General features: G+C 33.1%; 1 protein-coding gene across 1 annotated transcript in view; it reads right to left on the bottom strand.

Annotated features, from left to right (window-relative positions):
* The window catches only part of LOC150105601 (sodium-coupled monocarboxylate transporter 1-like), a 75,040-nt gene that overhangs the window by 44,586 nt on the left and 15,441 nt on the right, over positions 1-15,013 (bottom strand). Inside the window, exon 4 of the mRNA XM_090393991.1 lies at positions 3,921-4,147. Within this exon, the coding sequence (XP_090250117.1) occupies positions 3,921-4,147 (227 nt within the window). The remainder of the gene's footprint in view (positions 1-3,920; positions 4,148-15,013) is intronic.

A 15,013-nucleotide genomic window follows, 5' to 3' on the forward strand; every position in this document is an offset into this window, starting at 1 on the left:
CTCTAGTCCTATGATGAGCAATTCTTTACTTTTTCACCTAAATAAAGGTCGAAACCGGTCTGGGTTGTGGATCTTCCCATTATGCATTGTATTATACACGTTTGAAAGGACGTGTGCTTGCATTATGGGATACATAATAACGCAAGTGATATGAAGTCATTAGCCTCTTATATATATATATATATATATATATATATATATATATATATATATATATATATATATATATATATATATATATATATATATATATATATATATATATATATATATAGAGAGAGAGAGAGAGAGAGAGAGAGAGAGAGAGAGAATATAGATATTTATAAATATATGAATGATATGTATAGATATTCTGAGATTATCTTGATTATGCCTTTCTCATTATAATTAAGAAAATAAATGCAATCGATTATCGTTCAATACAATCCCGGATAGAGAGAAACAAATTACGGACTAAAGGAAAATTTGCTTACGCATTTTCGGTTTCTTCATGAACTTTCGCATTCTTTCTTATAAATGGACTTAGCAGTTCTAGTTGAACATTCGTAGCAGAACCTAGAAAACGATATTTGAAGATTGCATTCCTTCTACAATTTTAACGTTATGCCTAGATAAGTTATAATACAGTAACTTACAGACACACATTTACGTGTATTTAAGCTTTAAATAAAACTCATATTCTTTCATATAGTAATATTAGTTTAGGATTAATAACAATTTAATTGAATTTAATTTTTTGATCCTTTGATGTTTCTCTTTATATTGTTTTCTTTATTTTTTTATTTATTTATTTAGAATAAACACTTGATTTCACTCGAATTCCAGTTAGCCAAGCATAATATGTATCTATTGAAATCAAACTAGTTCGCGCTTTCGTTTTGGATCGTTATATACGTTTATATTAATCTTATGTATAAAAAATGATTTCACTGCATACATTTTTCGACACTAGGATCGCTCCCACTCCCCATGCCTACTGGCGTTGACAGATGTTTTTTGATGAAAATGGGATTATTCCACTCTCTTTACAATGTTTAATTTTTTGCATGTTTTCTTCAATTCACTTGATCTCTTTTTATCGGTTTTCACACTGAAGATGGTGGTCATCGAAAAAACACCAGTCACTTCGCTTGCCACCTACACTCTCTACTTGGTTTTGCCAGGGTGTGAAGCTCGCAGTCTCGTGTAAAGTTTCATCGGAATTTGCTTGGACCGAATCGTCAATATATTTCTATCAGAATTTCAAATAAAACAATCTGAGGTCGCAATCGACAAACCATTCTCATTCGACATGTTTTTGTTCTGATTTTAAAATCGTGGCGTGAATAAGGAGCGAAATAATTGGAAAAAACAAATAGCCAGTTTATTTATTTATTTTGTGTTTTATAAGCAGTACTATTTTTTTAAACGTACTGTTTATTAAAAAAAAACTTTTAATAATTTTATCCAAACGATATTTTAACTGTCCTATTAAGGGACTATTTTTGTTGGCGGAATTGACTGTTTCCCATCAGGAAGTGATTTCTTGCAGTATAACTGGGTACAGACACTAATACATCCCTTGAATAATCAAATATGACGGAAAATAGTATATAGAACTTTCAATAAAAATATTAAAAATAAATAGTTTTGAAGATACATTTAAGTTTGGAATTTTAAAATACTGATCCAATGTCACTTTACCTAGACGCATTTTATTAGAAAAAGGTTCACAGAGCTTTATGCTTTTTTTACAACCCTCCAAATATTTAATAAATATAACTTGGTTCTCACCATTCTTCTGTAAGTTATTTCGGAACTCCCGAAACCGGCCGAGTAATATATAACTGTTCTCCATTCTGCTATATCATCTGTATTTATTATCTGCATTCGATCCTGCATAAAATCCGTATTAATTACTTCAGATTAGTGGTACAAAGTGAAGAATTGATTGCTGATTAATATCCTTCTTATAAGATAAGTGTTGCTAAATTTACTGACTACATTGAAACCTCGCTTTTGGCCTTCCAGCAGTGTACACAACGTCATATATTTATAGGGGATTCATCTTTGGTTTTACACTTGCTGCACGGATTGTTGTATCGTACATAACCAGGAACTGGCCCGTTTGCCTCACTATCTATATAAAATATATAGATCATGATAGGTAGATAAAATATATAGATCATGATAGGTAGATAAAATATATAGATAAAAGATGGATAAAATTTATAGATGGATAAAATATATAGATAGTGCCTCCGTATCTCAGTCAGTATAGACTTAACCTATTGTTTGGGAAGAGCAGAGTTCGATTTCCCGTTGACGATCTGAGTCAGTCGGTCTCATACGGAAGTATGGGTGTTTTGTTTTTCCGGAAATTCAGGTTTTTCGTCCTCCAGAACAGACAAACTGAGAGCGTAACAACACGCAGATTACAGTCAAAAATACGTCCCAGCCATATGCTTCTCCCCAGCGTGTATAAAATTGGGAGGTTGGGGAAAGCAATGGTGAACTACTCTGAAAACATCTGACAAAGAACACTATGTGAGCAATTCCTACAAAGTCGCCTACGGTCGGAAAAACTATTGAAAGGAAAAACCACCACAATATAATTGATCTGAAAGTTATCAGTTTTAAATAAATAAATTTGATCTGTCAGTGATATCATATGCAGATCTAAAATCTATGAAGATATGGTAAATATTTCCTGCTTATGTCCTCAAATTTCGTGACAATGTAAGTTTTATCCACGGTGGGATGTTTAGCCCAACTCACAAGAAATTGAGGAAGACCAATGTTCTTTGTTATAGAGTTTTCCCTTTGTTGACTGGTCGCAATTTGAAATTATATGATTAAAAAACATTTAATCATATAATTACAGGCAGTTTATAAGAGAGCCAAACCAAATATAAATTAAGATCTGTGATAGAGAAATTAATACTGCATATACAGTGATCCCAATATTTAACTCGCTCTGTAAAATTAAAAGTAAATGACGTAAAGTTTAGGAAAATACTCAGTTTTCAACTTAGCACTTGCATACTATAAAAAATAATATAATGCAAATTATTTCATTTAATATGCAAAGTGATATATGAATGAATTCTAATTATCCATTTCCATCATATAATTAGAACTACAACATCGTGGTGCTGTTAGTTCTTATGTAATAATGCACATTGTACTTATGCACATTATTATTGCTGTTTCTACTTATATAATAATGATGAACACATTCTTAACATCTTATTCCTAATAAATGAAGAAGTGAATGAAGGAATAAGTACATCTTACCTGGTAGAAAACTTGCCAGATAGCCTACTATTATTGTTGGTAACCATCCAAAAATAATTATCCACACAAAGGAGATTTTGTATAGAGGGAAGACATACCTGAAGGAAAATAAAATCAAATGAATCAAATATTAATCGAATTATAATTTATTTTGGAATAAAATATTCAAAATGTTTCCCCTTTGATCAGTCATGAATGTACGAATAATTTAATTTACATTAAATCGCAGGTGAGCATGAAATATACACTTTAAGTACCATTGTCACAGATTGTTTTATCTCCTTGAAGACATTCAAGGAGAGAAAACAATCTCCTTGAATCTCAGTTGAAAGTTTTTTATCTTGGCTCTATTATGTATTAAAGATGCTAAAATTATATACGAGGTACTTGGTTTTAATCCTTTTCCCAAGGAAGCAAAAACAATGTTTTACTCGGGAAATAAATTCACGTCTGAATCCGTGTATATATAGAAGCTAATGACTTCACATCTCTTGCCTCAATATGTATCCCATAATGCAAAGCCCACACATAATGGGATGTGTTAAATGCTATGTACAATGAGAAAGATCTGGAAGACTATATAAACATAGGGGTGGGGGGTATTAAATAATATAAATAATAGATACAATTACTATTCAACTCACTCTTTTTCTTCTTTTTTAGTTAGTTCGATTGCCATCTCTGTTGAATTCCACCAAGTTCCATTCATCTTAAACGTGTCCGCAGTGTAATTATTATTGTCGTCCGTGGTGTAGTTGCACATTTCCACAGATAATGGTAAAGCTTCAGAAATTTTGTTTTTCACAGATGTAATTCCAATACCCATCCATGCTGCAATCGTGATTCCTAGAATCATACCAATCAATGCACCCTGTCGAAGGAAATGAAGAATTTTTATTTAATTTGTCCTTTAAGAAAAATAAATTTTAAATTACAATAATTTTTCATGTAGTTTTAAATAAGTAGAAAAAACAATACAGCTAAAAAAACTTGACTAGAATTTTGTTAGATATTTCTATTACAACTAAGGACCACAACCATTTCACCAAACATCCAAAATTTTCCATGTTCGTGTATCCTTATTTAAATAGGGCAAACATCTATAATTATAGAAATAAGGTGAAAGGAGCGTATTGAAAACTATTCAATAACAACGGAGAAGAAATCTCAGCCCTGGCTTTCATTTCTCCCACGTTCACCACAATACTGAATGGGAAAAGAGCTCCATGCTTTATACAGAAGACAAATTTATCCATTCACAAGTCACTCTCAACAGACATCAAAGAATGATTTTATGTGACATTTGGAAGGCACTTATTAGATTTTTCAATACATCTGAGTTTAAACTTTCTGCAAACTATTGTGCACACCTGTTGAACATTAACTCTCCCTTGCCTGCTTCCAGGCTCCAAGTGTTTCTGTTTTTACTTCTATTTTTGTGTAACGGTTCTGACACATTCGGTTTTAGTTATATAATGATTCATATTTACCAATTATTGTATATATATAATTTTCTTTCTAACCCACACGAAGTCACTAGCATATTTCCGAAACCAGTAGGTAATATTAAATAACTATTATGACCTATGACCCAGTATTAGTTATTTTTTGATATATAACATTTTAATTCATATATTGCTATCATTTAGTGAATGTGAAAATAGAAATTTAAAAAAACAAAATCCTTGATAACTTTCCCATTTTACTAGGCAAATGGCGCATTGTCTGGTAATGTAGTTTTTTTTTTCTTTTCGCATTCGTTCTAGAATCTAGAGGAATAGAAAGATCGAAAACCTTTTGTGTCAGTTTGTTATACTAAATGATATCTATCACTTATGTTTCTGAATATTAAGGGTATATTTATGTAACTATCGAATGATTATTAAATGTTAAACAAAAATAAGCAAAAGGGCCATGAAATTAAAATTATGAAACATATTAGTTGGAAATGCAGTTGGTGTTATCATATTGCTGCTCTAATTTCGTGTTGGTGCCGATGTAGTCATAGAAAAACTTGTCAAATTATTCGAGTATCGTCCAAAACCAGCTGAAGTTCGTAATCCACGAACAAATAGAACTAATTGCGTTAATTAAATTGGTTGTGCAGATAAACAGCGCAGATTACTGGCACATGATCTAGCAGAGCAGAGAAGTTTCACGTGATTAGGTATTTTTCGATCCAACAGTGGCACAAAACTCCATTTTTGTCTGGCATATGAGTTAACAGAAGAAATAGTATGTTTGTAATGCAGAAAACAGGTAGATGATGGTTGCCTTCGGCTGGAGAAATATTCAAAATGCCCCTGATTAATAATTTACCTTCCTTTTGTGCATTCTATATTTTTCTTTATGCTATGTTTTATGAAATGTTTATGTTATAATCAAATAAGCCACGACAGCAAAGCTTCAGTTTATTCTTGATTGCAAATATGGGTATATTGTAGGATGATCGAAAACAAATCAGTTTAATATCACAAGACAAATAGTATTCACGATAGAAAAAATGCAATGGCACCTTCTGGAATATTTTAACATTCACGAATAGAATTTTACATGCAACCAATACGTTCTGATAGGATATAATTTACTAATCTAGTTATTATTTAGATACCATTTGTACAATGGACGTCCAGAAAGAAAGTTCAGTATTTTAATATTTTCACTGCAGAGCTGCGATCGCAATGGTGCGCATGCGTGCTGAGTTTGTTGATTCGTTAGCAAGGCGTTGGTGCCCTTTTCAGACTTTCATTCTCGCATTGTGCACGCTTCTTGGCGTGTGTGTTTATAATGTCTAAGAAAATCGAATCGCCCGCCGCATGGGAAATTAGGTCAGTTATCCCTTTCTTGGATGCAAGGGAACGTTAAAGCATCTGAAATTCATCGGCAAATTATTGAGAATTATGGAGAACACGCAATGAATGATTCAATGGTACGAAGATGGGTAAGACTTTTTAATGAAGGAAGTACAGGTGTGCCCAGCTGGGAACAATCCCATCATATCCCATAGTTCTGACCTCGTGCCAAGCAACTTTCTGAAAATCTTTCCTTGGTGGTCGGAGGTTTCAAGACGACGACGAGGTCAAAGAAGCAATCAATACATGGTTTGCGTCACAGGCGGCAACCTTCTACGACGAAAATATACAACTCTTGGTGCCCCGTTATGGTGCCTGAACAATGCCGGAAATTATATAGAAAAGTAGTGAAAGATATCTTCTTTAATTTCCAATAAAGTATTTTCTGTAAGTATATTTTTGTTTCTCTGACAGCCCATCAGAACTTACTTTCTGGACGTCCTTCTTATTTAGTATGTTTTTCACTGTTGTAAAATATTATGAAAGTCTTTATGCGGTAGGTAATCTTTCCCAGTGTGAGACCATCATGTTTACCCTATAGATGTGGAGTGAACAGGACGATTCATGTGCGTTGTCTAGAGCACAGTTTCTGGTTATGTAAGTGTTATTCACTCATTTCATCACACAATATACACGATATTATATATATGACGTTTTGTATGGCAGAAACGACATAAAATATTTTTCTTTAGAATATGTAATTGTCTTCTTCCTTTATGTTTATCATAATTCAACAGACAATGTCGATAGATATATTTCCTGGGCGGGAGAGATGAAATAATATAGGAGATATGGAATAAAGGGCATAACTCAATTTCGCTCTGTTAACTACATATTTGAAATGCTGTAATATGTTTACCAATACAAAGAAGTACTCCCTGCGATTAATAGTATAGAAGATATTCCCTAAATGAAAATTACAGAAATAATCTGGAAACAGCAAGACTAATTGTGAGAAAACACGAAGATCCATAACAGAAAGCTGCATCATCTCAACTGGTGCCTGTTCTGAAAAATCATCATCTTTCACGATAACAGGAAATATCCTAATCTGCTCTCTTAGGGAAACTAAAACTTAATATATATAAGAAACTATCAAACTTTGAAAATTAAATTAAATAAATATATAAACGTCACAAAACACCACAATACAAATGAACCCATTCCTTTGTGAGATTCCATGTAATAAACTATGCGATTAAGGCCACGGAAGATAATATTTTGTCATATAATCAATCTACAATAATAAAGTTTCATATAAAATGAATTAATAATCACCCTCTGGTTTGTTCTTTTAGTGAATATTCCTAGAAGAAACACTGCTAACACTGGTCCATTTGTCATCCCAATAAAAATTGCAGTTGCATGGAAGACACCATCAAATGATCCAACCGTAAATGCTAAAGCTATGAACAACAATCCGTAGAAGGCAGCTGAAAAACATGTACATATGCCTTGCTTTAATCTTTAATAAAAAGAGAATTTCATATGTAGTATCTATGTTCATATTAAGTAGTAAATTTGTTTTCACTGAAGCTTGGTCATTCAGCGTTACGTTTTTTCCAAGTTATTTGTTTCTAACTATAATACATAAAAAACACAAAAACAGTCTCAATCGTTTACTGTGAGTGTCATCATTATTATTATCAGCCATTGTTGACTCACTGCGGATGAAGGCCTTTCCAAGTTTACTCTAAAACTGTCTGTCCATGGCTCGTCTTTCCGATGTCAATCCTACAAATCTGATGATCCTATCAATCCTTCGTGATTTAGGTCGGAGTCGTGGTTGTATTTCCTCTCGTGGAATCCAATGAAGTACTTCTTTTATCCATCGTTGATCTTGTCTTCAATCAATATGCCCAGTTCATTGCCACTTCAGATGTTTCACTCTTCCTATGATATCAGCGACTTCAGTTTGATTTCTTATACACGTATTCCATTTGTGATCCAGTTTTGTGATACCAAGCATACTTGTTTCCATACTAAATTATGGTGTCCTTAATGTCTGCATTTCCATTTAATCTAGTGTCCATGTTTCACAGCCATATGTTAGTATAGAAAGAATACAATGGTGAAAAACTTTTCTCTTCAGGCATAATGCTTTTGAATATCGAATGTAATTTTCCAAGTGCTTTCCATACAAACATCGTACGCCTTTTAATTTCGTTCATGATATTTTGTTCCACTGATATCTGTTGTCCTAAGTATATGCAATAGTCTACTTGCTCAATTTACTCATTATTAATTTTCATTATTTATGGTTGGACATAGCTATTGAACATAACTTGGATCTTTTTTAGGTTTATCTTTAGGCCAGCTGTTTTGCTAACAATGTGGAGTTCATGGATGCGAGTCTGTAATTCATGCACAGTTGAAGTAAAGATAACTATGTCATCTTCAAAGCGTAAATGGCTTAAATATCTTCCATTTATCTTCAGACCTTTCCCTTTCCAATCAAGAAGTTTGAATATATCTTCTAGACACGCTATGAATAATTTTGGAGATATTGTGTCATCCTGTCTTATACCTCTGTGTATTTCCACAGTAGAGATATTTCCATTGAAATGAACTGCTACTGTGACATTGGTGTATGCTCATTTGTGGTCCTGATGTATGGCTCCTCCACTTGTTGATTTCCTAATGCTTAAACATTGCACAAGTTTTAAGTGAATTTTCATATTCAACAAAACCAAGACAAAGTGGTAATTGATATTCATTACACCGTTCAAGTATCTGCTGTACAGCTTCAATATGGTCCTTTGTACTAAAGTCCCCTTCGAAAGCCTGCTTGTTCTTTTGGTTGTGCTAGGTTTAGATTCGCACAAAGCCTATGAGCTAAGATCATTGTAAATACTTTGTAAACCACTGATAGTAAACTCTCTTCCAGTATAAATAAATAGTTTTACTAAAGGTTTGTAGATTATTTCGCCACTCAAGCTTTGGATGCTCCACATAATTCTGTTAGAATCTGTGGTATTTCAACTGATTCGTGATTGTCTTCTTCATTTAATTCATCATCCTGATATATATTGAGTAAAATCCTTCAACTCTTTACTACAGTATATACAGGGTGTTCGGGATAAATTTGACAGTTTCGTAAGGAAAAAGAAAATCTTCTTTGTATCTATTAAATTTAATGAATTGACAAAAAAACATTACAGGCAGAGTTAATTACAATACTATCAACAAGATGTACTCAAAATAACCACCATTAGCATCGATCACAGCTTCAATTCTGCTTCGGAACCTCGAACAAGCTGATGCTACAGTCTCCCTGGGAAGGGCCGCAAAAACTGTTTTAATTTTATCCATTAACTGGGCTTTTGTATTACTGGAAGTGCGATTGGTGTCTTTTTCAACTGCGCCCCATACAAAATAATCCATGGGGTTAAGGTCTGGGGAGTTTGGAGGCCAAACATTTGGACTGGTGAAGTCGTAGAAATTTTCAGACAACCATTTTTGACTTTTCCCAGAGGTGTGGCAAGGGGCCGAATCCTGCTGCCATACATACGGCCTACCATTGGCTACCCTTGTTATCCAGGGCTTGACTACAGTTAGCAACTCCACGAACAAAGCCCGAATTCCAATGCAGGGTTCTTCAACACCTGTTCCTGCAGATTTGCGAGGAATTCTGCTGTACGAACGCAATCAGATCGTCTGCTAGGGATCTTTCTTCTTGCTACATCCTCGTAGTCACCATTGCAATTGTTCATGCCTGATTGTTTTTACTGTATTCAGGGAGCATTGGGCAGCAGTCGTAATATCCTTATTTTGATGGCGGGCACGAATCATCATGATACAAGTTATTCTCTTCCATGATTCAGGTGGGTTCCAGCTATCCATCCTTTCTGACATCTTGTATATGAATGAAGAAGGGTCCAAACTTTTAAATGAAGAGAAGTGTGTGTTAATACATGTAACTTACGGAAAAATATAATTAATTATAAATATGTCAAATTTATCCCGAACACCCTGTATATATCCCTGGTGATGGTCCGATCTTTTATTTTGACTGTAACCATTTGTTTATTATTTTTATTTAATTGCTGTTTTGCAGTTTCGCTTCTTTTAGAGTACGGTTGTTTGTTGTATAAATTTACAAATGAATTTTCTTATTTCTTCTGTGATAGGCTTTCTGATAGTTTTGCATAATTCAGTGTATTCAGTTTTATTCCGTAGGTTATTTGATTGTTTCATTTCTCTTCGTTTCTTCACAAGCCGTTTTCTTTATTCAGAAATTTTGTATTGTTCTGTCGTACTAGCTATTTCAAATGAGCATTGTAAAAGGTTTTGGGTAATAATGGCATTACTTTCTGAGAGATCAGCATTGTCATCTATAATAGGATGTTTGAATATGGTGTTTTGTTCGTGTTGGAATATAACTTTTATAATGTTGCGTTTATATACATCTATGATTTGCTTTGATCTTTGAAACATTTTTCTTCTTTCTTTTTGGCAGTTTATTGGGATTTTATTGTGTACCATCGACTGTTGAAGGTGTCTATAACAGAGCATTCTTGAAAGGTGTTTTTCTTATTGCTGAAGATAAAGTAAATTTCACTAGTTTTTCCATTTGGACTTTTCCATGTCTTCTTTTTTATGTGTTTTTTTTTCTTGAAAAAGAATTCATGATATACAGTTTTTTTTTTCCCCTGCAAATTCTATTAACCTTTCTCCTTTGTCGTCTCACATGCCATATCCAAAATTTCCCATTGAACATTCATTCGAATGTTGCATACCAATTCTTGCATTAACGTCTCCCATTAAAATTCTGAAATGATGTTTTCCTTATTTAAAGTAAAGAGCCAATAGGCTTCATTTCGGCGATGTAAAACATTATTTAAATTAAGGGATATTAAATCCCACATTGTTTTAAAAACGAATAAGAAACTCAAAGATCGGAATCAAAGAGTTTCATACCGAATATAGTAATTATAAACGTATCAGCGACTACTAGCGTAAGCTAAAGTACGTAGTACAAACTAGGGCAACTCGTTGCAAAGGTGGAGAAAGTTCTGATCGCTATTCTTAGTATTCATTATTTAAATAAATGATGAATACTAACAAGAAAATGAATACTACAAGAAAACATCATTTAAATAAATGATGTTTTCCTTTATTGTAGAGTTGGGATACATCATTATAGATGGATTCAATTTCTTCCTCAGTATGAGTTATTGTTGGCGCATAGACTTATGATCTTGAGAATGTATCTTTTTGAGATTTAAACAACAATACTTGCTATTCGATCAGATATACTGTAAAATTCTATTATGCTGTTCTTCAATATTTTGTTAATCATGGATCCAACTCCGCTGATTCTTTCCTTATTTTGGCTTCTATAAAATAGTATGTCCTCGATTTTTAATCGAAGAATTTCTTCACCATTAAGAATAACTTCACACGGCACAGTAATATCCAATTTCAGTCGTTTTAGCCCTTCAGTTAGTTCATTTAGCAGTGCTTCACTGCTCAGCGTCCTAGAGTTTAATGTTCCGCGTTTCGTTTCCGTGTCAGCATGATCTAGTGACCCGGGGATTCTTAGCACCCTCTGCCTTCATGTTTAATTGCCTGCTGCCGTAAGTGATAACAGTCAGGTGGTAACAAAACCATTTTATTTCTGTCGGATTCATCTTGGAAGGTTAGTCCATAATTTCACCATGCTTGCCTAGTGCGAGTTGATTGAAATATTTCATTGGCAATATTTTAACATGACATCGCCAGTCTCAAAACCACTGGTCCACGTCCAAAAAAGAAGAAATTTTACTTGAAAAATAAAGATGCTTGAGGGGAAAAATAATTCTGACATAAAAGGTGGGATCAATTTTTTTTCATGCAATTTAACAGAATTTTTTCTTTATTTTTTTAATTATTCAGAAAACACTTACCAAAGAATCTCACTAGGATGGTGTTATACTTGGAAATGCGTTGGAAGCATGTGTATGGTTTTATGATGTCTTTCATTACTACGGTGGTCAATGAGTTTATTGCAGAAGAAAGGGTGCTTAATGCGGCGCTGATGGTTCCGCAGACACATAAACCAGACAATCCAGGATAAGCGGAGAACAACACCATGGCAAAATATGCAAACAGCTGTAAGAAAACGTCAAAAATATTGTTATAATCCATAACATTTTAAAAGATATATGTATTAAAATAGTTTAAATTACTATAATATCATAATGAAAATAAAAATTTCTCATATAACATTAGACCATGTTGGATATAGTATTTAGTGCATTTGATAACTGGAAAAAGAAATCCATCTATTTAAATTGATGCGTAGTATAAACATATTGGCTATTTCTTTAGCCATATCAGAGGGAACATGCAGGAAACGTTTATATAGACACCATAATATTAACCTATAAGCTATCTGAACCAATGAGAGTCTCCGTAACTCAGTCGGTATAGACCAATCCCATGGTGTTGGTGTATACCGACAAACAAACCGACCTCGTGAAAACAACATCTACAGATATAGGAGACACACTAGGAGGCCTAACCACTTTATCCTCGAAGTGGCCTCGGTTTCAAATCGTAATAGACCATGCGCAATGACAACGTAACGGACCACTAGGCCTAATACCTGAAAGGAGTAGGAGGGATCCTAACCAATGAGTTGCTTCCACTGTATAACATAAACACCATCCAAATATAGGTTTGCTTTCGTGAAAAAAAGAAAATTAATTTCGTCGTTAAACAAAATACACAGTAAATCAGCTGAGAAACATTTGTCAACAGCTAGATAATTGTATAAACCAGTGGTCTCAAACTCAAATTGCATGCGGGCCAAATGCACGATGTGAAAGCAGTTGACCGGCGGAATTTGTTTTTTTAACAAAATGAGAGTGAATATATATATATATATATATATATATATATAAAGGAGTGGTATTTATATATATATGAATACCACTCCTTTATAACTTTTATAATTATGAAATCCTTTTATAACCTTTATAACTTGAGAATATATAATGACAACCTATTCTCTTTCTTTTATTTATTAAATTTTTCTTCGACACATACAGAAAAAATACAAATGTTTGTATGTAAATAATTATAAACTTCTTTATTTCTTACTGCAACTTGACACTTGATGGCGTTTCGATTCTGATAGAGTTTGTAGCCTTGGAGAATAATTACTAGAAACTATCTTCATCACGGATTGTAGATGCTCGTCGGTCAATCGGGTTCTTTTCTTAGACTTATTAATTTTCAACTGCGAAACAAACTGTTCACATATAAATGTACTCCCATACAAAGCGATTATTCTTATTGCAAAAATTCGTAACCGAGGGTATTTATTTTTTGACAAGTACGAATAAAAGTTATTCAAATTTGTATCTTCAGATCTTTGAATAAGATTTATATCACACTGCAAATTAATTAGCTCCATTTATAGATTTTGTGGTGCGATATTCACGTTCGTTTTTAATGGTAATGAAAATAATGTAAAATCGGACTCCAAACCATTAAAATCTTTAAATCTTTCTTCAAATGATTGTCGTAATGGTGCTATTTTTCTTGCATATTCTTGAGATTTTTCATTTGAAATAATAGGACAGGATTTAAGATGTAGGAAATATACGAACTTTTTTGATTCCAGTTGTGTTTCCCATAATTGCAATTTAACTTTAAAAGCTTTAATACAAGCATACAGTGATAAGTTTATTCTTTACTTGCAGCTCTTTATTGAGAATATTGAAATGGCAGGTTAAGTCAACAAGAAATGCTAAATGTATCATTGTATCATTACGTAGCTCGTCGATGGTTTTATTTTTTTGTGTCATGAAAAATTTGATTTCATTTATTAAATCAAAAAACCGTTTTAATACAGCTCCTCGACTTAACCACATCACCTCGTTATAATGAATCATTTCTCCACACTTTCAATTTCTTCAAGCAATGCAACAAATTCTCAACTTGGATTTGCAAGTGATGGTGCAGCTGTTATAGATAAAGTTTACTGTTTTAGTTACTGTTTCCATAACATTATCCATCTGCAAACTTTTGGCACAAAATGCTTCTTGATGAATAATGCAATGTATAGTGCAAAATTTATTCTGAAAATTTTCTTCTTTCACTATATTTCTTAATTTTACAGCTATTCCATTTTTACCATCCATAACAGCTGCACCATCACTTGCAAATCCAACCCTTTTATCCCAAATTAATTTATATTTATCTATTACAGTTTTATTTCAGAAAACGTATCCTGTGCACCAGTTTTTACTTTCACAGGAATTATTTCCAATAATTCCTCAATTACTTCAAATTCGTCTGCAACACCTCGTACGCAAACGGCTAGTTGTGCTACATCTGCGATGTCAGTACTCTCATCAACTGCTATTGAGAATGCTGCAAAATCTATACTTTTTTCTTTTAACTGACATCGTAAATCACTAGCGATTTCGTTAATACGTTCCGCTACCGTGTTGGCTGACAAACTAATATTTTTAAATAATTGTTGTTTGTCAGGACAAATAAGTTCAGCAGACTTAATCAAACAATCTTTAAGGAATTCGCCATCAGTAAATGGTTTTGATCGTTTTGCAATGATGTGCGCGAGAGCAAAACTTGCGTGAACTGTTGCTTCACTGGATTTATTTTCTTCAGTAAAAAAATTTTGTGTTCGTTGTAAGCCAGATTTCAGAAACTAACTTTTCTTCCCTGAATTTGCCTTCCAACATTTCAAAATTTTCTTCATGATTCGTTTCGTAATGGCGACGTAACTTATATTCTTTTGAAACTAATTTTCCCTTATTACAAATAAAACATATAATTTTATTGCGCACAACACCACAAAAGTACATAATTTCCCATTTATCTTGAAAAACACGTCCTTCTTCGCCCACTTTTCTTTTACTCTTTGTTAAAGA

This window comes from Typopeltis vanoorti, chromosome 6 (assembly GCF_054136105.1).
Source record: "Typopeltis vanoorti isolate ZY-2024b chromosome 6, IOZ_Tvanoo_1.0, whole genome shotgun sequence".
NCBI classification, from domain to species: Eukaryota; Metazoa; Arthropoda; class Arachnida; order Uropygi; family Thelyphonidae; genus Typopeltis; species Typopeltis vanoorti.